General features: G+C 41.3%; 1 protein-coding gene across 3 annotated transcripts in view; it reads left to right on the top strand.

Moving 5' to 3' along the window:
* Positions 1-23584, top strand: part of TRPM6 (transient receptor potential cation channel subfamily M member 6) — a 116187-nt gene extending 92603 nt beyond the window's left edge. For all 3 annotated transcript variants that reach the window (XM_025210661.1, XM_025210659.1, XM_025210662.1), the window contains 8 exons: positions 2503-2553; positions 5365-5430; positions 9120-9406; positions 10539-10621; positions 14929-15134; positions 17323-17374; positions 21930-22036; positions 23033-23584. In XM_025210661.1, coding sequence (XP_025066446.1) covers positions 2503-2553; positions 5365-5430; positions 9120-9406; positions 10539-10621; positions 14929-15134; positions 17323-17374; positions 21930-22036; positions 23033-23163 — 983 coding nt within the window. In that variant the 3' untranslated portion in view covers positions 23164-23584. The remainder of the gene's footprint in view (positions 1-2502; positions 2554-5364; positions 5431-9119; positions 9407-10538; positions 10622-14928; positions 15135-17322; positions 17375-21929; positions 22037-23032) is intronic.
* The last annotated feature ends 851 nt before the right edge of the window (positions 23585-24435 follow it).

Genomic DNA, 24435 nt, shown 5'->3' with positions numbered 1-24435 from the left:
ATTTTTCAGTGGCTGATTAATTTGAAAAAATGGAAGCTTCCCTAAAAGCAGATTTAAAAAAAATCCTTAAATCCTTAATCCTTGGCAGGCACTTGGTGTTCACTGTCTGTTTTTTAAAAGAGTGTTTCAGGTGGGGTCATTTACAACCCCAAATATTTTCTCTCTGCCTGTCTCTTGTACGTGATCCTGCCTTGCTGCCTTAACTTTCAGGCCAGGCCCCTGGGAGATGTGCAAGTATAGGTGCCATTGGAGCTGATACATGATCCCCACGATCATGCTTCCTGCTATGTGGTACATGCATGGTAGGAGGTGTGATTGTCGGATCAAGCATCAGATCCCATCAGACCTTACTGCTGGTAAAGGGGGAGCCCGGGATCATGACCCCAGGTTCCCCCTCCACTGACAAGTATGAGGCTCCCGCAGCTGGGAGCCTTCAGCTGATCCAGGTTTCCAGGCATACCCTGTGGCTGGGAGGCCCATCCTGGCCTCATGTTCAATTAATGGCATAATGGGAGCCAGCCACAAAGTTATTACACATTTTTTGTGTAATAACTTTGTGGATTATTCCTTGTTTTATCATTCCATTAAGTGATTGAACATGTAGCCAGGTAATCATTTAAGATGTGATTAACTGGTTAATCATGTCTTAAGTGTAATGTGTGCCAGAGGCCTCATCTGTGCCATAGCTGTTACCAGTAAACATCATTTTGTAGAGCCTGGGGAAGGTTACTGAGTTAAGTTTATGAAAGGCCTTGCACACTTAAGTCCAAATTTGTGATCTCACAACCCCTTCTTAGTTGCTGCATAACGTTGAGAGGACTGATTAGATCCAAATTCTGTGTCCCCTTTATGGCATTTTAAGCATGATCTTATTCCACCTTGCTTGAGCCCTGGAAAAACTATTAACATAAAAACTTATGCGTGTGTCCTCCACCTCCTCACTATTTTTTGTCACTTGGTTTTAAGGCTAGGATAAAGGCACATTTAAAAAATTGACTAATGACTAATTGAATGAGTTTTTCAGGGACTCAGAGTAGAATAGGTTCACACTTAGAAATAAGGTTTGGCCCTGAAACCTGTAGGTGCCTACATTTTCAACATGAATGGTTTTTTAGAAGCATTTTGCTCAAGTCAGGTTTTAACAGCTTGATACTTACCTTGGGACCTGGGACTTTAACACCTTGATGCTTACCTAGGGATTCAGAAACTAGGCATACATGCAGGCATTACACACAGATCAATCTAATTAGGGTTAGGTCAATATAAGTGCCTATCTGTAGAGACATTTGGGAGGCTAAATAGACAAAAAGGGACTGAGGAGATTAACTAAGTTAGATTGGGAATGGGTTAGTTTGATCTACTAAATGTCTGTACATGTTTGGAGCACACCTGGGGCTAGGAAAGCCCAGCTGCTCACCCTGGCCCCAGGGCTCCACTTTTCCTCCCCACCTCAGCCCGACCCCCTATTTTTAGCTCCCTGACACCTCCCACCCCCAGACGGAGGCTTAAATCATAGATTAGGTACAGTGAACATATGCACATACCCAGATTTTCTTTCTCTCCTTTAGAGGGTTTGATCTGGAGGGAGTTTTCAGGGCATACCTACTACATGGCTCTGCAAAAAGAATGCAGCAATGGCCACCACCACCTTTCAATCTGCAGCCACTCTTAATACAATAGATGAGTGGTTAGAGCACTTGCCCAGGATATAAGAGACTGAGGTTTAAATGCTTTCTCTGATTCAAAACTACGAAGAGTGCTCTAACCACCAGGCTATAGGCTAAGTTGGGTGTGGGCATTCCTTCAGTTATAATAATCCTATTTCTTACATAAATAGTATAATGTTTTAAGAGAAATGTGATTTCATAGTTCCCGTTCCCAATATAACCAATCATTTTCATCGAACAAAAGAACTAATAAACACATTTCTTTTAATTTAGATATTACAAAAGCTTCTTTTCATACAACAAAGATTTTAGATCAAATCTGACCTAGCGGTGTCTCTTTATATTTATCTAGCCAACTAGTTATATGCCTGTTTATATTTTTACAACATTTTAGATGTCATGGGTTAATGGACCAGTATTATTATAACTTTGGTATAATAGTATAGTTAATGGAATGCTTAATGACTGAGGATGGAGTTAGAAAAATCATGCCTTTGGGATGCTGTGAAGCATGATGGACAGCAGAGTGCTTTTAACATCCCAGAGGTGTAATTGGCTCTGAGAAACTACATGTCCTTGAGGTTAATATTGCTAGTCTCCCTCCATTTCCCTATATAAATAAATTGTATGGCTATATTACATTGATGACTGAGAACTGCCAACATACCGTACATTATAACATAGTTAAAGTCTATTAGTAAGTACCCTCTTCGGGGTGCTGAGACAGTAATTCTGATTAATCTGTTTCATGACAAACTGGAAGGGAAGGGATTCAGAATCATACATTTATCTCTGCTACAATAATTAACATAATGATCCTTTAAAATTGTTACAGAAATCTTAGCCTGCTTCAAAACATCACAGGATCCGCATTATCATTATTCAGGTAAGCAGAAGGCCCCTGGATGAGAGTTGGGTAATTTTGCCATTAGCAAGCACATTAATTCTTTCACTGTCATCTTCTGTGGCTACCACTTTGAAGAGTCAAACTATTGCCTATGTGGTATATTAATTTGTGCCTAATACTACAATGAAAAAATGAAAAAATTATCCTCATCTCTGTACTAGACATTTCCTTTCCGGTATTTGTTGACAAATTATAAGGAAAAAAAGGTAGATATCAGAATTCAGCAGCTCAATTTCAGAATCAAAGAAAATGTAAAGAACTGAACTGTAATTCCTGGAAGAAGACAGCTGCACTGGTTTGTTAAAAGCTGTCACTTCCTAGTCTGGAAGTACAGCATTTATTGCACTTGCCCCCTTCTTCCAGACTGCAGGTGTAGATGTCTTCAGTTTACTTGACCTGGACTAACTCTAAGTTTATATGCTTCTGACCTTGTGGTGTCAATAAATCATGGGATGCTGATTTCCCACAATACTGCTTTGTTCCTAAATTAAGCATGCACATAGATTTCTACAAAGGGATATATCTGGATTAGTTGGAGAATTGTCCAGAACTTGCCAGTAGATGCCCCTGTTGTCCACACTACTTTAGATTTTTTTGTAGGAAACCTCGGATAAACATGTGTTGTTAGGTTGTAATGCTGAAAGTATGCCATATTCATACTGAAGAGTATCTGATTTTTTTTTTGTTTGTTTAATGGACAGGTACAACTCCATCAACTTTAATGATATTATGCCACTTTAATTTGCCCAGTATCTATTTATGTATGTTGTTTAACCAGCTTGTATTTTTACCACACACTAGGATTGTATGACAAAAGTATATGCTTTTAGGGGATTCTGATTTCTATTTTTTTCAGGCTTAATTCAAGGATGGCCTTGTGGTTAGGGTGGTATTTGTTACCACAACTTCCTATATGATGTTTGACGTATTTTGTAGCTATCCCCCAAAAAGCTCTGGCACTTAAAGTAGGACTTGGGTGGAATTTAGCCTCCTCATTCCAAAATTACTGTCCTGAACTCCCCCATTTGCTAATGTTAGAGTTGCTTTTTGACATTAAAGCTGTCTAGATGTTGTGCCTCTGTGCTTGCCTACAAGCACCTCAGTCTTGAGAAGGCTGAGCAGTTCAACTCCTAGCTTAGGTATAAATCTTACTGGGATCCAGAAACCAGGCATTCCTTTGCCCCTCTCTACAGGGAGTTTTGATCTGGATATATGCATGCCGAGGAGACTAGACCACACACACAATGAAGTGGTAGCAATTTTCATTCAAAACCCAGCTCAGGTGGTGGTAATGGGGTCAACCCCAAGATGTAGAATAGTCTTATTATAGAGCTTTCACCCAGCACGTGGAGACCTGAGTTGAGTTCCTGTTTCTGCTTGAGCAAATTTTAAGCTTTATTGCCCACCTCGTAGAACAAAGCATCCCAGGCACCTAACTCTCCTCATGGACAGTATAGGGAGACAAGGGACCTTACAAGATTTTGAATTGCACTTAGGGTGCCAGGCATCTACAAGTTTGTGGCTGCAGCACTCAGTGTTGTAGTACTTAAATCACTTTCATTGGCTCTGTGCCTTATTCCCTTAACATGTGAACTTCAGGGCCCACGGTGGACGTTACATTTAGACGTGATTAACCACTGAATCATGTCTTAAATAGTATTCCACATACATGTTTAGGCAATTAATGGTTTGATAAAGGAAGCCACAAAATTATTCCACTAAATATGTATAGTAATTTTGAGGCTGATTTCCATCATGCCTTAAATTGAATGTGTGGCAGGGTCCCTGCTAAACAGCCTGAGGCTGCCTCATGGTAGGCCCGGGGACCAGCTCCAGTACAGCTCTGGGACCACGCTGGAGTCTTGAACTTGCTGTAGTGTGGTCCCGGGGCTAAGACCAATAGTCGACTAATTGTTGGTTCCAGCCTTGGGACCCCACTGGAATTTTGAACCAGCTCTTTGCAGTTCCAGGACTGAGACCGACAGTCGATTGTCAGTCTCTGCCCCAGGACCATACCACAGTCTCCAACTGGCTCTAGTGTGGTCTGAGCTGAGAGATCCAGCTGATTGTCAATCTCAGTCCCAGGAGTGCAAGGAGCTGGTTTGAGACTCTGATGGGGTCCCAAGACTGGAGCTGACAATCAGCTGTTTGCTGGTCTCAACTCTAGGACTGCACCAGAGCCAGTTTGAGACTTTGGTGTGGTCTCTAGGGCCATACTGGGTCCAGTCTCAGGCCTCACAATGAGGCCAGCATCGGGTTGTTTGGTGGGGACCCTGGCGCACACTCAATTTTAAGGCACAATGGAAACCAGCCTCAAAATTACTATACTTATTTAGTGGAATAATTTTGTGGCCTATTTGGAACTTGGATCTGATTCCCAATCCCAACATCATGCATCCTGCCATGCATGTATATGGGAACTGATCCCATCATGCTATAAGAGAATGTGTGCCAGGGGCCTAGTAATAGTACTTTCTAGTTGCCTGGATTCTGTGAAGGTTAATTCCTAAATGCTTAGTTGGAATTTAGAGGTTACAGCATGGGGGCAGCACTGGCACTTAAATGTTATGGCATCAAGGTATTAGATGTTTAAGTACCATTCTGTGGCTACGTATCATTCTGTGGCTACGTATGAGGTGTTTGTGTCTATCAGTTGTCTATAGTCTATCAATTGCCTCTTCAAGTAATTTTATAATATTGCAGTGAAGCAGTGTCAATTGATTTTTTTGAAGCAGATGTCACAGATATAGATTAAGTTTGGTACAGCAGAACTCTCTCTCTTGTTTTCAGCTGTTGAAAGAAACAATTTGATGAGGCTTGCTCAGACCATACCATTTACACCAATTCAGCTCTTTGGTAAGGGCCAGCTTCTTTTTTTGGGTGGTGGTGGTGGTTATTAACAACGTTTTTTTAAAAGAAAGCAGTTAAGAAATGTCATAGGATGAATTCATTTAAATATGTATAAAATACACTTGTTCTCTGAAAGGAATGACTCCTTTAATTAAAAAATTAAGAGATCTTGTTATAAAAAGCCAACAGGAATTAGCTGGAAGTATACTATAGACTCTTCCTACACCTGGAACGACATATATCAAATCTACCAAAAAAAAAAGGTACTGCACCATAGAATTCCATAGAGTTAATGTAATGGAAGGGATTAGACATCATGGATCCACAGAAGTTTACATCAACAGAAAATCTGACACCAGATGCTTGAGTTATATGTCCTTTTCTCAGAAGTAGGTTTCACAATTGCTAATTGCTAGTGTTTCCAACACAACCAGATGACTTGAAAACTGGTTCCTGCAAGGAATTAATGAAACTATGAGCATACTGAACATTCTGGTCTTCAGAATATACCTTTCTAGGTATTAAATTGTCAAAGGAAAGCCAAATGACGAAATGATAAAAGGTTGAGATTTCCAAAATGTTATATTACTATGAAGTGTCTTATTCTTCTATCAGTCTTACATTGCTTTGTTTAAATTAACATGTGGCTAATGGTTATGCCTTAGCAGCAGCTGCTTCTGTGTCACTTGATGAAACTAAACTCCTTTGTCCACGGTGTTCATAGAAATCATAGAAGTAGGGTTGGAAGGGACCTTGTAGATCTTCAGGTTTGACCCCCTGCCTGGGCAGGAAGAAAACTGGGCTCAAATGACCCCAGCCAGGTAGGCATCAAGCCGCTTCTTAAAGACCCCCAGGGTAGGAGCCAGCACCACTTCCCTTGGAAGTTGGTTCCAGATCCTAGCTGCCCTGACTGTGAAGTAGTTCCTATGGATGTCTAATCTAAACCTACTCTCCAACAACTTGTGGCCATTATTCCTTGTTCTGGAGTTAAAATCCACTATTTTCATTCTATTCTAGCCTCATCTCTTTTTGGGTGATCTCAGTTATTTGTGCATGTAAGTGGCATTGTTAGATGTTTAAGTACTTCTCTGTGGCCACTTGTCAGGTGTTTATGCATCTATGTTTTATCAGTTGCCTCTGCAAATAATTTCAGTCACAAAAAAGGAAAAAATGGGCTTTCAAAATCTGTGCTTTCACAGAAGAAAGCAGTGAATAGGTAAAGGGCAGAATACAATTATATATACTGTCTTCCTATGGCATGGTAATTGATTTGAAATTCCAGAGAAACTTCCTGTTTGCAAGAATAGTGCTGTTGACTGGGGTAGACTTGCTGAAAGTTTGTGAAAAGAGAGATGACAGAGAAATTCTTATAAGAAGGTCCAATTCTTAATTTTAGAATAAGCTTATATCTCCATGGTTATTTGTTTTAGATTATTCCCAACACCTTTAGTTTATACTAAAACAGAACTGTACAGATTAAAGGAAAGAACATATGCTTTTGGATTCAGACAGCTCGCTGGTTCCAGTGTATTACAGTGATTTACTTTCCCTTACCTGTGCTTAGTAGTGTTTTACTTCCCAGGTAGGCCAGCTGTAATCAATGAGATTTATCATGGACTAAGGGTATAAACAGATGCAACAACTGTATCATTATCAAAGGTATCATCTTTTACATGAAACCTGCATGTTTCATGATGATACAAGTTGATAAAAGTAGCAAAAATGCTCAAATTTTGTCACTGTTTTATTTGGGGTTGAACTGAGTATGATTAGTGAATGTTCGCTGCTATAGGATCATTCAGGCATCACAGTTAGATCCTAACAGCTTCCAAGCGGCATTTCCCCACCCCTTTTAAAGCAGTTAAAAGGTATATTTTTCCATACCTGCAGGTGCTACTCAATCTAAATAAGGATTACAAAATTCAGCCCTTTGCTTTTATAGTTGTTATGCCCAGTTTACTCTTTTCTGGTTAGCAGGACAGAAAGGGGAAAAATATATGAATGCCAAGAATCTTAATTATTTGTTTTCTGTAGGATAAGAATAAATCTTGCTTAACATTCTTCTTCCATAATAATTGAGGGAAAAAAGTAGGAGAGAGGTTCAGCATATTTGTTTTTAGTCAATTATTGATCAGATGCTGGTATTTAAAAAAAGAAAAAAAAGAAAAAGCTTTAGATGGCAAACATCCCTACAAACCAGGAAAACTGCTGACACTGGGGAAAAGCCACTAAAAAGAACATGACCACAGTTTTATTTGACAAGATCTTCTTTAAATCAGTGCAGTTTTTTTGTGTAGAAGAATTCATCTCCGTGCCCCACTGTGCTGGCACTGGATTTAGGAACCAGATGCTTTGTTCCAGGGGTACCCAAAACTCTCAGACCAACCATGACTTTTCCATTTGATAATAGGGAAATTTATTGATACATGGTGATAACAGAAAAGAATAATAAAATAAGAAAAAGAAAAGGTGCTCTCTTGAATGTCAGATGTCAGCAGCCTGGAGGTTGGAGGCTGAGACCCATGCCCCTGCCCCAACCCCGCAGTGGGGTGGATGAGACGCGCTGGCACCCTCTGTCCATAGTGCCTTGGGTTCCCCTCTCAGCGACCTTTCTACAGGACTGGGATGGGGACACTTTGCTCTAAAGTCTCTGCTTTTGTATTCTTTTTCCCTCCTGATGACTCTTCATCCATGGCTATCGCTGATTGGTCTCTCTGTGGTCATCATACTGTCTACATTCTGTTCTATCAGCATATTTCTTTGTTTTACAAGCCTATCACATACACACATCCTAATTTGGGCTTTCTGGGCCTTCTTCTAATTTGATCTGTTCCCCCAAAACCAGAAAGCTCAGGCCCCCACTCTTGGGCCTTGTGAGCTGGTGCCACCTTATCTCATGTTATAGAACCATAGATGACCTGAGCAGGGTGTGGGGCCCAGGGCAAATCAGCCTGTGTGGAGCCCCGCCCCCAAATGCAAGGAAGCCGGCAGTGGATTTGGCAGTGGAGGGGAGGGGTGCTGAGCAGCCAGATGTGCTGGATTTGGCAGTGGAGGGGGGAGAGGAGGGTGCCAAGCAGCCATGAAGCCAGCAGCTGCTCCTCCTGGTCACCATGGCTGCTCCTCCTGGCTCTGTGAGGCCCCCCTAAAGTGTGGGGCCCGGGGTGGTCAGCCCAATTCGCACCCCCTTAGGGACAGCCCTGTATAGAACAGTGTGGTACATGCCCACAATTTCCCAGACTATGTGTATATCCATTGGGCTTGTTGCTTGTCTGAGTTAGACACCCTGTCTGCCTTGAAGGCTGTGTGAAACGGAGAGAGAATCAGGCCTGTAGAAATCAATTAATTCTTGCTGTTGCCCTGAACTGTTGTTCTAATGCACCTATATTTACTTACAAACCAATTCCCAAAAGCAAACCTCTAAATACCGTTTTCTAGTCATCACACTGATGTCCCCAAAATTGAGCTGCAGTGACACTTAAGTGGTGCATGGCCTGCTGCATGTGCCAGAAGTTTAGTTGGAAGAAACAACAGAAGAAACAGGAGACATTTCAGTCATGTTGTTTCTCTTTGAGTAGCATAGGTGGTATTCTTGTGAAATTTTGTAGTTGCAAGCTATATATATAGGGTAAGAAAATATAAGTATCTAATAGTGTTAGATTTGTGATATGTATAAATGAAACTTCCTTCTACCACAGCTGGAGAGGAGGTGACAATCTACAGACTAGAAGAAAGTTCACCTTTGAACCTAGATAAAAGCATGTCTTCCTGGTCACAGCATGGGATGGCTGCAATGATCCAGGTCCTATCTCATGAGGAGATGGATGGTGGCCTCCGTAGAGCCATGAAAGTCATTTGTACCTGGTCTGAGAAGGATGTGTTGAAATTGGGCCAAATCTTCATTGTGAAGTCTTTTCTTCCTGATGTGGTTCAAACATGGGAAAAGATATTTCATGATGGTACAGTGCTACACCTTTGCCTCAGAGTGAGTATATACCTGGAGGGAAATGGTCCAACCCTGTTTGCCATGTATGAAATGTATTGCTACATGTAAGCTCTTCCTCTCTGGAGTGATCTGTTGTGAAATTTCAGTGTCATAGTTTCATAGATGTTAGGGGCTGGAAGAGACCTTACAGATCATTGGGTGCAGACCCACTGCACTTAGGCAGGAAAGATTGCTGGGGTCTTCAATCAGTTTATGCCCATTATTTCTTGTCCTCCCTGGGGGGACTTGGTGAATAGATGCTCCCCCAGGCCCTGATGTGCTCCCCTGATATACTTATAGGCTGCCACCAAGTCCCCTCTGAGTCTTCTCTTCTCCAGGCTGAACAGTCCCAAGTCTTTCAGCCTCTCCTCATATGACCTGGTTTCTAGGCCTCTAACTTGTGCACGGACCTTTTCTGAACTCTCTCAAGATTCTCCACATCCTTTCTGAAGTGCAGTGCCCAGAACCGGACGCAGTACTCCAGCTGTGGTCTCACCAAGGCCGAGTAGAGCAGGAGGATGATATCCTTAGCCTTGCTCAAGATGCCTCAATAGATGCATGCCAGTGTTTGATTAGCTCTGTCATAGCACTATGGCATCACATTGGTGGCTCATGTTCATTTTGTTGTCTATCATGACACCTAGGTCTCGTTCAGCTGTGGTGTTGGCACTGCCAAGCCTGTAAGTGTGTTGTGGATTATTTCTCCCCAGGGGGAGCACTTTACATTTCTCCATATTAAATGACATCTGGCCACCTTTCAAGCCTGTCCAGGTCGGCCTGTACTGCCAGCCTGTCCTCGAGTGTTACCACACTCCCCCATAGGTTGGTGTCGTCAGCGAAATTTGCCAGTTCACTTTTAATATTCGAATCCAAGTAATTGATGAACATGTTGAAAAGCACTGGTTCAAGTACTGAGCCCTGAGGGATGCCACTGGTCACCTCCTGCCATGATGACTCAGTTCTGTCAATCAACACTCTCTGGGTCCTACTCTGATCTCTGCTGAAGAGAGAGGGATGAAAAAAAAAATCCTTTCCTTTTTATGAGTAGTAAGCAATATCAATAGAGTTCTTCCTTTATTCATGATATCTTATAAAAGCAATGCTCATAAGTGGGCACTTTCTCTTTTTTAAGGAAATACAACAGCAAAGGGCTGCTCAGAAATTGATATATACCTTCAACCAAGTGAAGCCACATACCATTCCCTATAGCCCAAGGTAAGGCGAAATACAACTTTCTGCAATCTTCATCAGGCACTTTATATTCGTATTGTGTGTCAGTAATGGCTTTATGAAGTCAGTTAGTTTTAATCAAGAATAACACATGTACTGTGAGGCCCCATCTACACTTGCAAGTGAAGGTGTGATGGGACCTAATATGTGATTCACCTAACTGCCCCACCTGCTATGCCACATGAGCAAGGAAGGAGACACAATTGTGGGATCGCATATTAGATCCCATTGCATCTTATTGCCTGTACAGGGGGAGTCCAATTCTAGGCTTCCTCTTCACCAGCAAGAAGCAGGCTCCTATGACTGGGAGCCCCATGCACCACAGTTGAGTGGCTCCCAGCTGTGGGGATTGGAGGATTCCCGCTGCGGTGATCTGCTTACCCCAAAGGTACAGGGAAATCCCTGGGGCTGTAGGATCACTGCAGGGGAAGTCTCTCTGCCCTGGGGATGCAGGAAACTCCTGGGCCCGCACAATAACCACAGGGGTGATTCCCCCCACTCCAGGGGTGCAAGAAATCCCCCATGGCTGGAAGACTGCAGTCATCCTCCAGCCCTAGGGTGGGAGGGATCACCCTGTGGTAGCTCTACAGCTCTGGGGGTTTCCCTGCACTAGAGCCCTAGGGATCATGGCAGCCACAATCCCCAGAGTCTGGGGGGTTTTCACAGGGCATGGTGCACCCCTGTGGCTGGGAGCCCCATCAGCTGATGGGGCTCCCAGCAGCAGGGGAGACCCTGCTACACATGCAAATTAAAGCTGGATAGCAACCAGCTACAGTAAAATCCCTGTTATCCAGGATTTTACTAACTGGCACACTCTAGTAGCTGGAATTTCTGGCTGGCTGGTGGATGTGGGAGGTGGAGGGGAAAGCTCACACACGGCTGCTACTGCTGCCACCCGTCATGCTGTGCTGCTGCCACTCCATGTGCAGCCGCTGCCACCCTTCTACCCCCCAGTCCGCATGTGGTCATCGCTGCCCCCCCCACTCCGCATCCGGGCGGAAACCCTGTGCCTTCAGGTAACCGACATTTTTATATTACCGGCACCCCCCATTCCCACTCATGCCAGATATCGGGGATTTTACTATAAAAAGTTAGTACACATTTTCAAGGTCTAACTTTATAGTTGGTTGGAACCTTTTATTGTGTGACAGCTACTTTGCATGTGTAACTGCTTTCTGGGTAATTGCCCAATTAACCAGTTAATTGTTAAATACCTGTTCCATGTATAGGGGGCCTTAGATAAATTGACTGTGACTATCACCTATATCTCATAGCCTCTCTTCACTGCATTAGTCAGATATTGTGCAACGTCCTTCTCATAATAGGTTAAAAATGGACTCTGATGCTTGATCGAGTTAAAATGTGTTTGAATGTAGGTAGTCAAAACATAATACAAGCTTACAGGTAACATTTATTCCTAGAAAGAACAGTGTCCAATATGGCTTATCTGTATTTGAATGAGACTTGATTAAAGTGGGCTCTGGATTACACCCTCACCAAGCAAGAAGGAATGCACAGTCAGTCTTTAAGTTCTGTTTAAAGCAGCTCCACATGTGTCAAGGGAAATCCTTTCAAGCATATGAACTAACTTATACTGCCCGGTACAGACTGCATTTGAAGAATCCCTTATATCACCATATTTTGAGTGTCCCCGTGCATCTGTATTCATTTAGTAAAGCAGATCATAATTTGGTACTGAGTGCTTACAATAAAGTTTTACTGTTTCTTTTACAAGGAACTTTATAGAGCATAACAAGAAACATTCGGTCTTCTGCTCATAAAAGAACTGAAAGTTTTATCAAAGTGAAAATGGCTTTCCACTTCAGAATAGCAGAGCTGCACTTTCAGGGATGCACAGGGCTGGCTTGGAAAATGTTAGGGCCCAGATGTTTGAAGGCTTGTAATTAAGCATGTGTTCTGTCATGCACACTGTGAAGGGCTTTTCCTTCTTTTGGGTGTATTATCTCATTTTTTCTGCATCATCTCTAGAATTATCAATATTTAAATCTGTACCACATGACCTCAGTTAGCTATTGGTCTGTGGCTACGAATAATGCCTGATCTAAATCACAGACTTGTAGGGTTGGAAAGAACTTCAAGGGTCATTTAGTCTACCCCCTAGCACAGATGCAAGATTTATGGTGGGGGGTTTTTAATTATCCTAGACAGAAGTCTATTCAGCCTCGCCTTGGCAACTTCCAGTGAAAATAATTCCACAGTTTTCCTAGGCAGCGTGTTCCATTGTCCTACTGGTATTACAGTTAGAAAGTTTTTCCTGAGCTTTAATGTACGTCTCCGCATTTCACAATTTTTTCATCCCTCTTCTTTATGAAAACCTTTCAAAACTAACTACTATTGTTTCTTCTCCTAACGTCCTCCAAACTAAATATATCTAGTTTCTTCAACCTGCCCTTCCTCCCCCACATCCATGATTTGCATTCTAACCACTATATCAGCAATAGCATCCTCAGTAGCCATGTGCAGTTCCAGTAGTCCACTGTTGAACTTAGTGGGTAGTCATCGACAGGATGAGACATGTGTGTTTTGCCACAACTGCAGCCTGCATTGTTACGAAGACCCCGATGGTGGAGCTTGGCCGTGCAGAGACCTTGCCTTGTTTGGAACCTATTCAGCAAGGCCCCCTGATGGTGTTGCAGTGATCTGTAGTAGACCTGTGCCTTAATATTGCAATCTTTCTTCTTCTTTATCTTCACTCAGATGCACTCTGCAGTTCAGCTGGCTCCCTACCTCTTGGATCTCAGAATGAGCATTTATATACCTGATGTTCAAGACAATGCTTCAATGTTTTTCCTTCCATATATTCTTCCAGAATAAACCATACTGCTTTTGATATTCAAGTCATGAAAGTTATCGCACAATGTTTCTGGAATTTAGTTACTATTAATTTAGTTACTATTTAGCCAATTTAGTTACTATTTTCTTTGGATAATTTGTTTTACAGTTCATCTTGCTTCTTTCCTATACTCTTTGCATCAAAGACTACCCAGTTATTTTTCCTCTTGCATCCCAATGATAGTTTCCCTTGCCCTTTCTAGGATTTAATCCCTTATTTTCCAGTCCTCATCTCTTGTTCAGTGTGCAGTTAAAGTTTTTTGCAATTTCCCATAAAACCTATATTAAAGTTAATAGGAGTCCTTCCATGATCTTCAATGGTTATGAATCTGTACACTTGATCTTAGCCCACAAGAGGCCAAGGAGCAAATGGCATGTTCTGCTAGCTACATCATTATCTAGCAGAATATACAACATTAGAAACATTCCTCCTCCCAGCTTGAGCAGGGTTTTGGGCAGCTGGGTGTCTGCAGGGAGGGGCTGGTTCATGGTGGTGGCCTGCTGCTTCAGGCATGGGCAGAGCTGATTGAGTTGCTCCTCAAAGGTAGTGTGCATCATGCGAAACAAGTATGGCCACTGATCATCATCCCAGGTGTGCTGGACAACATGCAGCCACCAGCCCTGCCTGGCCTGGCAGGCCCAGAGGCAATGGGGCTGGAGCCCCAGGAGCTCATGGATGTCACTAATGGTGGTGTCCACATATGCATTATTAGTATCTCTGCCAGGGTCTGGGCAACAGCAGTGTGCTGGCAGGAGGTCTCAGACTCTGCAGTGAGTCTGGCCACATGGCCGTGCAGCATGGAGTGGAATGCAGGGCCGATACTGACCTGGGCCAGGCAACGGCCACCATGGTGGTGAAACGTGGTGAGCAAGAAGCAGGAGCCTGGGGCCATGGGTCATTGTTCCTGGGGTCTGGGGTGGAGCAGCCTTCACATGGTGGGCACAGGCTCTGGTGACAAGTCACAGAGGGTTGTGCCAGCATGATGCAGCCTGCTCCAGGCCAGAAAGGCAATTGGTCAGGGAGCACCATGCAGGGCTGGCTTTTAAAGAGGGCCCCTGGCTGCCAGCAGCTGTGGCCAGAGCCTCCATCTCCCCCTCACTGCTGCAGGGCGGTGGTGCAGGGCTGGAGGAACCCAGGAGCAGGCTACTGCCACAAGCAGCAACTTTGCTCCCAAATGGCCGCACATGTAGACACCTGCCTATGGCAGGTTTACTTCTCAGGAAAATTACTGCAGAATAAACCCATATAGCACTAATTGCATATGTAGTTGTACTTGCTATTATCTTCTGCCATTAAGAACTTTCTGGGTTGATTGAAGGCTGTAGTCAGGGGAGCATTGTCCTGCTTTTTGGTGTATTGACTTTGCATCATAGTAATTATCTTCTTACTGTGAAGCTACTCAATACCTTGTCCAGCTGACAGCATTTTTACCCCACAGATTTCTGGAGGTTTTCTTATTATACTGCCATTCAGCCAATCAGTGGTTGACCATAGAGAAATACATGACAGGCAAGTTCCGCAAATACAACAACAACAATGGGGATGAGATTACTCCTGGTAATTTGCTGGAGGAGATGATGTTGGCCTTCTCTCACTGGACTTACGAGTATACCCGGGGAGAACTCCTCGTCCTGGATTTGCAAGGTAAGCACCAGAATATGGTACGCTACTTATAAAATGTGGTAATATCCCTTAGAAAACTATGTTGAATTCAACTTAGAAGAGAGGGGCCACATTCGGTTCCCATGTATACACAAGTAGATCTTTAGTACCCCATGGACATAGTTGGACTTATACAGATGGAAACAGGCATCTATGGAGAGACTCTAGATTTACACAGGTGTTAACTGGAGCAGAATTTGGACCCAGATCTCACATTTCAGTATACAAATACCATGGAGTTAAACAATGTCTAGTAATGTTTCAATCGACTGCTAAGTATTAAAATATTGTAATCATAAAGTGCTTTTATGAGACTTAAATGTTTGTAATAAAAATACATTTTTGGACAGCAAAAAATTGTTAGTACCTGTCCTGATTTATTAATAAGTCTGTAGGTGCTTTAAGCAAGCTGCAGGTCTGGGAACTATTTCCATAGATCAGCTGTTCGCCAAACAACATGTTGTGTGTTGGGATTGCTTTACAGCATGTGTGTAAAGGGAACATAGTATATTTCAAAGCGATAAAACATTTGACACGTACAGAAGATGAACAGCTCCCATCAAGCAGTATAAACACCATTGTTTGTCAGTTCTGTCAAGGGAAATGTGTACTAGTAGACAGAGGTTTAGCATATTTACATTTTACAGCATTCAGAAGCTGTGAATTACAATGAGATATGCTTGCCATGAAAAATAAAACCTATAATTCCATGCTTGCCTTCATTTGATTTCAGCTCCAATAAGGATATGTCTATACAACTATTTATGTCTGCCCCAGGCCCCCACCACAACCCATCCACTCTTATTGGAATACCAATAGCATCAAGATATTTAGACATGCATTTTATACAATTTATTATAATTGTATTAGAATACATGATATATTAATAATGATCTATTGTCATTGGGGTGTGTTGCAGTTCTTTGGATGCTTTAGCATACTGAGAGCGCAATAGTCACTTCATTGTTATCTATATACCCAAGTCCATCACAAATCTTGAACTCATCCCTAGTGGACTAAAATTACTCCATAAAAAATATAAATTCCTTTCAGATCAAAAGCCCAATCATTTTATCAGATATAAAACAATCACCTTTTTGTCAGCATGTACAGATATGTTTTATGATTTACAATGCAAATGGATAATTATATTGGCTATGATGTCATGACAGGCTACATAAAAATGGAGGTTTAGGCTGGATATTAGGAAAAACTTTCTTGCTAGGAGAGTGTGAAGCACTGGAAAAAGTTCACTAGAGAGGTGGTAGAATCTCAATACTTGGATATTTGAGCAGGGGTTTGGATTAGATGACTCCTGAGGTCCCTTCTAACCCTAATTTTCTGTGATTCTGTGACTTTATATTTGCTGTTCTAGGAGAAATGCTTCTAGGAGTAATTTCATCCTGGTTGTTTCCAAGTTATTTTTCTCCTGGGAGCAACCATTTTTACCCTGGGCAAAAAAAAAAATCCTGAACATCTATATGCTTGTGGTTTCTCTTGGGAGAGTAGCAATTCTTCCAGGAGAAACTAAAGGTCTGTACCAGGCCATGGTAAAATTCCATACATCCCAATATAACATCGATTTAAGGAAAGGAACCACAAAGGAGTCTTTTTTCCTATGTAGTATTGATTGGATTTACTTATCTGACCCTCCCACTACAAGCACCACTAGAAAGCTAGGGGGCAAAAAGGGCCTAAGCATCCTTATGCTACCTTATGATACCTAAATGAAGGGACATATTCTGATGCATTTTCTTTCTTTGAGTAACACTTTTCTCAAGTACTAGAGATATTGAAATTAATAGATTTTGCTTTTGGATAACCTACTTTTGTCCATCCTAAAAATAGCTTAATTTTTCTGTAGTTGCATCAGTTTATCCATCGTTAATGGTGTCTTAAGATGTAACCATTTGGGCAAGCCTTGAGTCCAACCATAAGTACGCAATACATTAGGAGCATTTAATATCAAGAAAACAGTGAGCATACTAAATGCTTTGAAGTTTAATTTTCGTAGGCATGGCATTGTCTAAAAAGATCTCTTGGCCACTGCAAGTGAAACACTTTTATGATCTACAATGCAAATTGATAATTTATATTAGTTACGATTTCATGACAGGCTGCATAAAAAAACAATCTTTTCTTGTAACTCACCCTGTTGATTTTATTGTAGGTGTTGGGGAAAATCTTACCGATCCATCTGTTATTAAACCTGATGACAAGCAGTAAGTTTGCTATTATGTAAGAGGTTCGCTTTAGATGATTTGGAGATAATGATATATTTATGGAAATTGTAACCTTTTAAATAAGAGAGATCTTGATTTCTTAGTGATGAGCTAAATATTTGATTTGTGCATAGTGGTTTTGGTTGGGTTTTTTTTTTTGTGAAGATTATACAAGTCTGTGGAGCCTAGGGAAATCAGAAAAGTAGACACATGAGATGTCTGGTTTCTGCCCTTACCAACAAGTATGATGATAATGCTTTTAGATTGTTTTCACTTTGTGAACATTTACTCTGATCCTTATGGGGAGACACTTAATCCTACCTGAAGGCCCACTGAAGTCAGACTTCCCATAGGCTGGGAAGTGTGCTGCACAGATCAGAGTCCAGAATTGGGGCCAATACCTAGTCAGATGCCACAATAACCTAAGTAATAGGTAAATATCATTAGCCTTATTTCACTTGAGGGGATGCAGAATTTTAGAAATACTAAATGACCTTATCAGATCATAGAGCAAGTCCATTTTGGAACCAGAATTAAAATTCTTACCCTGTTACTCCAGGACTCTTAGCATTATAACATTCATATTACTTGGATCATTAGTAAGAATAAACAAGCACCCATGCAATATTAACTAGCACTTTTCACAGTAAATGAATGGTTATCAATTATATAATGTTGATTATTGTCATGGCATGCAAACTGTGCTAGGCACCTCCCAGTAAAGTTACCCTCCCCACCCCAAACCTGCCCTAAACAGCTTGCACAATTCTTCAAAGTACATGCATGTTTGACAAAATGGTAGGAAGCATGTTGGAGAAGGACAGAAAACACAATAATAAGATTGTGTTACTTGGTACAGTGTGTGGAGCAAACACACTTTAAAATATGAATACAAATGAATAATGGACCATTTCATATGACTGAAGTGAATGATGTTTTCACATTGACCTCAGTGGAAGTAAGATTGGGGCCTAAATATATTTTTTCAGGGATGATATATAAATGTATGCCTATCACGCCACAATACTCTACCTTGGCAATTCACTCAACCTTCTGTGTACCTTTTGTTTTCTCTTTTCTAAAACATGGAAAATACTTAATCCTCAAGCATGTGTCCATGACTATCTTAACACCAATTACCAACTTTTCACCTCAGCTTAATAAAAGCAGGTTGTTCAGCTTATTATTTAAGAAAACCCCCAAATCCTTTTTTTCCTTTGTCATCTTCAAAAATATTTCTGTATGCAATGTTCTAATTAAAAAGCAGACACCAGTTAACGAAGTAAACCACAACTTGATTTTCATATGGTAGGGGAGATCCTCAAGAACTGCAAATTCCAGAATAGTATTTTGACTTGGTGATCTGGGAGACTATGACAAGGAAGCCACAGATGGAGCCTGTATGCAGCTGGCAGCATACTTGTACACAGGGATAATCCCCAAGGCATGCTTCCTTAACAAAAATCTTTCAATGCGCTGTCTTAACTTACTCTCTCATTCAATCACCAGGGAAAATTTCTGGCAGTATTAAGTTCTACTTTATGTTTTGATAACTTATTTAACCAAAAGTCATGTGCTGCTTCGAAACCTGCTACATAGAGGCATGGCTTTGAGCTCACTTTAGCTTAGATATCCAGAAGTGAGCGGGTATCCTCTGACTGATGGGGTGCTGATAAATATTTTAAAACTACTTTTATTATTTATGTTTTGTTTCTTTGGTTCCACTGATTCAAGGGTTCATTGGTAAGGTAATTTATGTGGGAGAATCAAGTTGTTATCTGCAGTGGGTCTTTTCTTTCATGCACCCTTATATGCTACCTTGAAATGGACTTTTTAATACCGTAACCTACTCTCCGGCACCTGTGATCATGTAGTGCTAGATATTAGAACATGTTAGTAATTTATACGTACTAATGCAATGCTGAAAGTACATAACTTTTTGGGAAGGGTCTACATTGGCCTAAACTCATAGTCAGATCCTCAGCTGGTATAAATCAATATAGTATCTCTGACTGTGGTGGAATTATATTGATCAACACCAACTCAGGTTCTGTCCCATTAGGTGTGCAGGGTAGAAACCTGCAGTTAGGATTCAGGCCAAGACAGCTGAGTCTTTACTGCTCAAGGAAACTCAGTGAAGTGTCCAGACAATTTCAACCCAGCTCGCTACTGAGAGCTAGAGGTCAATAGACTAGTTTTAAATAGTCCATGTCAGACAAAAACCAAGTGGGTAGCAAGCCTTCTATTTGAGGTTTAGCATACCTTCACTGTAATCGTTGTACTTCTTTCCAAGGGAGATTGGAATGTACTATACATATAGAAAATGTTCTTTTTTGCCCATCTCAGTTGCCAGTCTTAGTTCCTTTCCTTGGAGGTGACATATTTTTGAGCTGGGAGTAAAGGTATATTTGTGAAAGTTAAATTGCATTTCAGAGCTATAATTGATTTCAAATCTTAAAATGTGTTTTGCTCTGCGTGTCATTAAAATAAAATATCGGTCTTCATAATGTTTTTCTGGAAGTTTTTTCTTGGGTGCCATCTTCCATGATGTCTAGTATGTCAAATTCTGGATAATAATGGCAGAGCAGTATTAAAATTAATGAACACTGATCTTTCAGACTACATTAAGGATCTGCTGTAATTATACAGTATTTCTAATAGATGTCTGGTTTCTTTTGCTTCTATTTGTTACTGTATCAGTTTCATCCCCAAAATGTTGTAAGCATCTACAAATGAATTCTTTAGTAACACTGCTGAATTGCTCATGGAGTGTACATGCACAGAAATGAGTACAATAGGAAGCGGGTAAATGAAGGGCTTTTCAAAACCACAGTGGGGAACATCTACTTTTGCTATTACTCTGGAGCTTATTGCTTTGGAGTTTATTCCTTCTGGTTGCACTATTTGAACGTGTGCCCGGGAGCAATTAACTCTGGAGCAATACGCTCCAGAGTTTATTTGTGTGCAACATGTAGAGCCAAGTCAGAGCAGTCCAAGCTGTCCGGGGGCCCCGAGGGTCAGCCTATCAGCCCAGGGATGCTCCAACATGGCTCAATGTCCTGTGGAGGGGCTGCCTGGGGCACGAAGAAGCTTCAGCATGGGGATAGCTGGCAGGCAGCACCCTTGTGCCCTAGCCAGCGGGGGCAGCATCTACACATATGCTGCTGTGCACAAAAAGCTCTGCAGCAGGGTAATACTACCCTCCTGTGCAGTTTAGTGGTTTTGTGTGCACTAATAGGAGCACAGACGTAGATGCTGAGACATTTACTCCATGGTTAGTCAACTGTGCAATAAACATCTCCTGTAGACACGCCCAAAGTGAGGTATTCCTGTTCTTTGCAGTCTTATGCTTTTAGAAGGTACTGATAAGATCCTACTTATTTGAGGAAACCTGTTTTGGTTTGAACACAGGAACAGCTTGTTGACATAGTCTGTTCAAAATACGGGTTCAAATCCTAATGAAATGCTTAGTTTCTACCCCTAAAAATCCTTATGGCCATGAGCAGGGGTCCCCATGAGCAGGGGTGTGCAGTTGATGTGTGGGGAAAAAAGCAGTGGCACAAATTCACGCTGTTGCTTTTTGCCCCAGCACATGCACCTGCACTTGGGGTTAGCGTGGGAAAAAATGCTCTGGGTGGGGTTGGGGAAACTGGGGCCAGCACCTCAGCTGGCCCTAGCATCCTTACCTGCGGTCCTGGGGGCCTCCTTCCCATGGCTCCAGCAGCGGTGATCCAGGCACGCGGAGCCTGGGTGGCAGTTGGAGCGTGGCTCTGACTGGCCAGGCTCCTGTTTTGGGTAGCGCATGTTACGGCCATGTGTGCTGTTCTACTTTCTTCCTGCAAACTTTTTTTGATACTGGGATTTCCCAGTATCTACATTTGGCTCTACATTGCAAATATGCAGCTCAGAGAACCAAATCCCACACACAGGGTACATTTTGCAGTGCCACAAAATACATGCATATGCTCATGTGGATGTGGCCTGTGTGTCCATTTTTTCTCTGAGCATCAGATCCTTGATGCAGCACAACCTGTGTGACAGGAGAAGATGGAAGAAAGACTGCCCCAGGAGCCTTTACTATCTAAATATCAGAGCCAAACTCTGACAGAAGTGTTTTCTTGGAAACTGAGTGAATCTACCAGGGATTTCTAAAGTGGAAGACAGAACATAGTGGCCAAAGTTAACACTACACTTCTGAAATTGTGTTATAGCTACTAAGTACAGTTGGTGCTCTTCATTAAGATAGGTAGAAGGAAGCTCTCTTCACCAATCCCTGCTGGTCTCTCTAGCCCAAAGCTAAGTACATTTCATGGTGCACAGGATATAACCCTATCTATTTACAAGTATTCAACTGTAGCTTGTCTTGATATGTAGACTATAACTTACTGAATAATTTACCCCTAATACAGTCCCACTGTAATCAAAAGAGTAAAATACAAACTTTTTATTCTATATTTGCAAACTTTTCATTTCTTTAAGCTTACGGTGTTCCTCATGGGATACCACAAAAGAAGTATTTGAGCTCACTGGTATGATGTTATTTTGTTTCTTTTAGATCTGGAGGCATGGTATTTGGACCAGCAAACCTAGGAGAAGTTGCAATTAAAAACTTCATTGCAAAGCACCACTGCAACTCCTGCTGCAGGAAACTTAAACTTGCTGGTATGCACAGTAGAATTTTACTGTTTTGAGCAAACATTTACTATGAAGCTGTTTTATCTTATTTCTAGTCCCTGTGTATTATTTTCCTGTTAGCAAGTTAAAGGCCTTAGGGCTCTGAAGAGTTGTAATCAGCACTAAAAAATAATCTTTTTCCTGGGCAAAGCTGCTGCTGACATGGGGCTGCTTTTCCATTCAGAGGTTTGGTAAAGTGGTACTGTACTGATCTCCACTGTTTCTTTTGCACAGCAGTCTTTTCCACATTGGAAGCTGTCAGTCAAAGGTCTTGGGTATATAATATAAGCATCTACCATTAAATACTCATTGAATTATTTCCTTCTGCAGGTAAAGTAATATAAAAAAAAATTCCCAGGGGATCAATGCAGTTAGCCACTGCAATAATTTTTACTGTTGAAATAAGGATCTGTGAAACACTATAAAAATCAGCAATGCATCAGCCTGTGGAGATCTCACTATGATTCTTCCTCAGTCCTTAGATATTGCCATTAACCTGGCTCTATACTTAATTGACTGACAAAAATAATTGCTGTTGTGGGTAAAACATGTAATGTAGTGGAGGGTGAATTGCTGTATCTATTTCTAATGAAAAGTACCTTGATTTTAATGACCGTATTAAGTTCAATAGCAGCCTAAGTCTGAATCGGAGGCTTCAATGTTATCTTTTGGATAGCTTGCCTCTGTGGCAGGTGTAATTTGAAAGAAGGTATAAAATTGGCTAAGCACCTGAATAGAACAGGGATCACGCTACTTGGGGATTTCCCTGGGTCCTGATTATGGACCCACATGTTGCATCCTCCTTCTGCTATGGTGGGCCCTTGCTTAAGTGAAATCAAGTTACTGTAGTATTGCCCACTCCCCCATGCACAAAGAGTTAACATGCATCCTTATATTTGGGTTTGCCCTCTGTATATTCATAAAACATTTGCTGCTTATATCATTGATTTTGTTTTTCCCCCTTTTCACCTTCCTCTCTCATAGATTTAAGGAGAAATGACTACACACCTGGAGGGCTCAATCCATCTTTCATAGCAGAGTCAGACAGAGTTGCAAGAACAACTAAAGAGGATGGTGAAGATGATGAACCTCTGGAGTATTACACCCGATTGTGATGCAGGATGTCTTCTGGTTTCCTGAACATGTGAGACAATTTTGACAGGACAAAATAAAGGTGCATAAGCATGAAATTTCTCCATGCTCAAAATCAGCACATTTTAAGAACATGGGGACCACATTTCTTTTTCAAGAGAAACCTTAGTTATTCACCTTCAATGAACTAGTGTTTTTCATTCTGATACTGGTTAGTAAGTTGACCGGTAACGGTGACTGTTTGGCTTATTATGTACTTTTTGTTTTACAGTGTCTTATCTGAAAATCTGATAAAGCCAAATGCTAATCGTTAAGGGGAAAAAATGGGATTGATTTTTTTTTTTAAATATATTTCCAGAGTACGAATTACGTGATACTTATCTGTCTGGTATTTAATTTGCTCCCCATGTTCAATAAAATAAAGTATGTCTGTGTAAATAGTTACTTATCGGATGCACAGTCTATGAATCTCCTTGCATTGGAAGATCTTAAGGAAATGAAGAAATTGTTGCCCTTTTCAATGACTCTGAAGCGAACAAAAGTTCTGATTGACATAATGGATATTTGGGAAAGGGTTGCACTACATGATAAGAACCCACTTTTGCGTTCCTTTCGCAACCAAAAATCTCACTGAAGTTAAGCAATGGAGAACTGGACCTGGACCACTAGTTTAACAGAACTGCACTATTTTCCATTTTGTAATAGGTGGGAAAGTACATAATACCTTTTGCATCCTAAATGTTAGAACTTTTTACTTTAGTTTGGTCTTTCTTGAATATATTATATCTTCAAAAGCAGATCTCAGTTTAAATTTTAAGGTGCAGTAAAAACTTCAAAAGGCCCAGTGAATAAATACAATTTTTATTTTTGCTATTTAGTGAACATTGTAGATACAGGGCTTTTCTCCCAGAGTTTGAATTAATAAGTTTATAGGTACATTTTCCTTTAGTTTTTTATTGGGATCCAAGATTAGACATGAATCCTACAAAGTCTTACGCAAGTTCCTAAATTTATGCACTGAGATTTCAGTAGAATTGCATGAAGCACAAAAAATTACATGGGTGCATTGTTCTCTGATGGATCCAAACCTTGTTGAGTGGCATTAGATAAAAGGCCCAGTACAATGCTGGATTTTGCAGTAGTCGATTTTTTTTCTGTAAGCACGTTAATGCTCAGAATGTCAAATGTTGAAGTTTAAAGCAATAAAAAAACCCAAAACAAACCATTCTCAAGAAATGAATCCCAGATTTCTAGTTGTGGCCTGCACTGTATCACATGGCTATTGTGGTCTTCTT

This window comes from Alligator sinensis, unplaced genomic scaffold, assembly GCF_000455745.1.
Source record: "Alligator sinensis unplaced genomic scaffold, ASM45574v1 scaffold204_1, whole genome shotgun sequence".
NCBI lineage: Eukaryota > Metazoa > Chordata > Crocodylia > Alligatoridae > Alligator > Alligator sinensis.
This window is presented reverse-complemented; position numbering and strand designations above follow the sequence as displayed.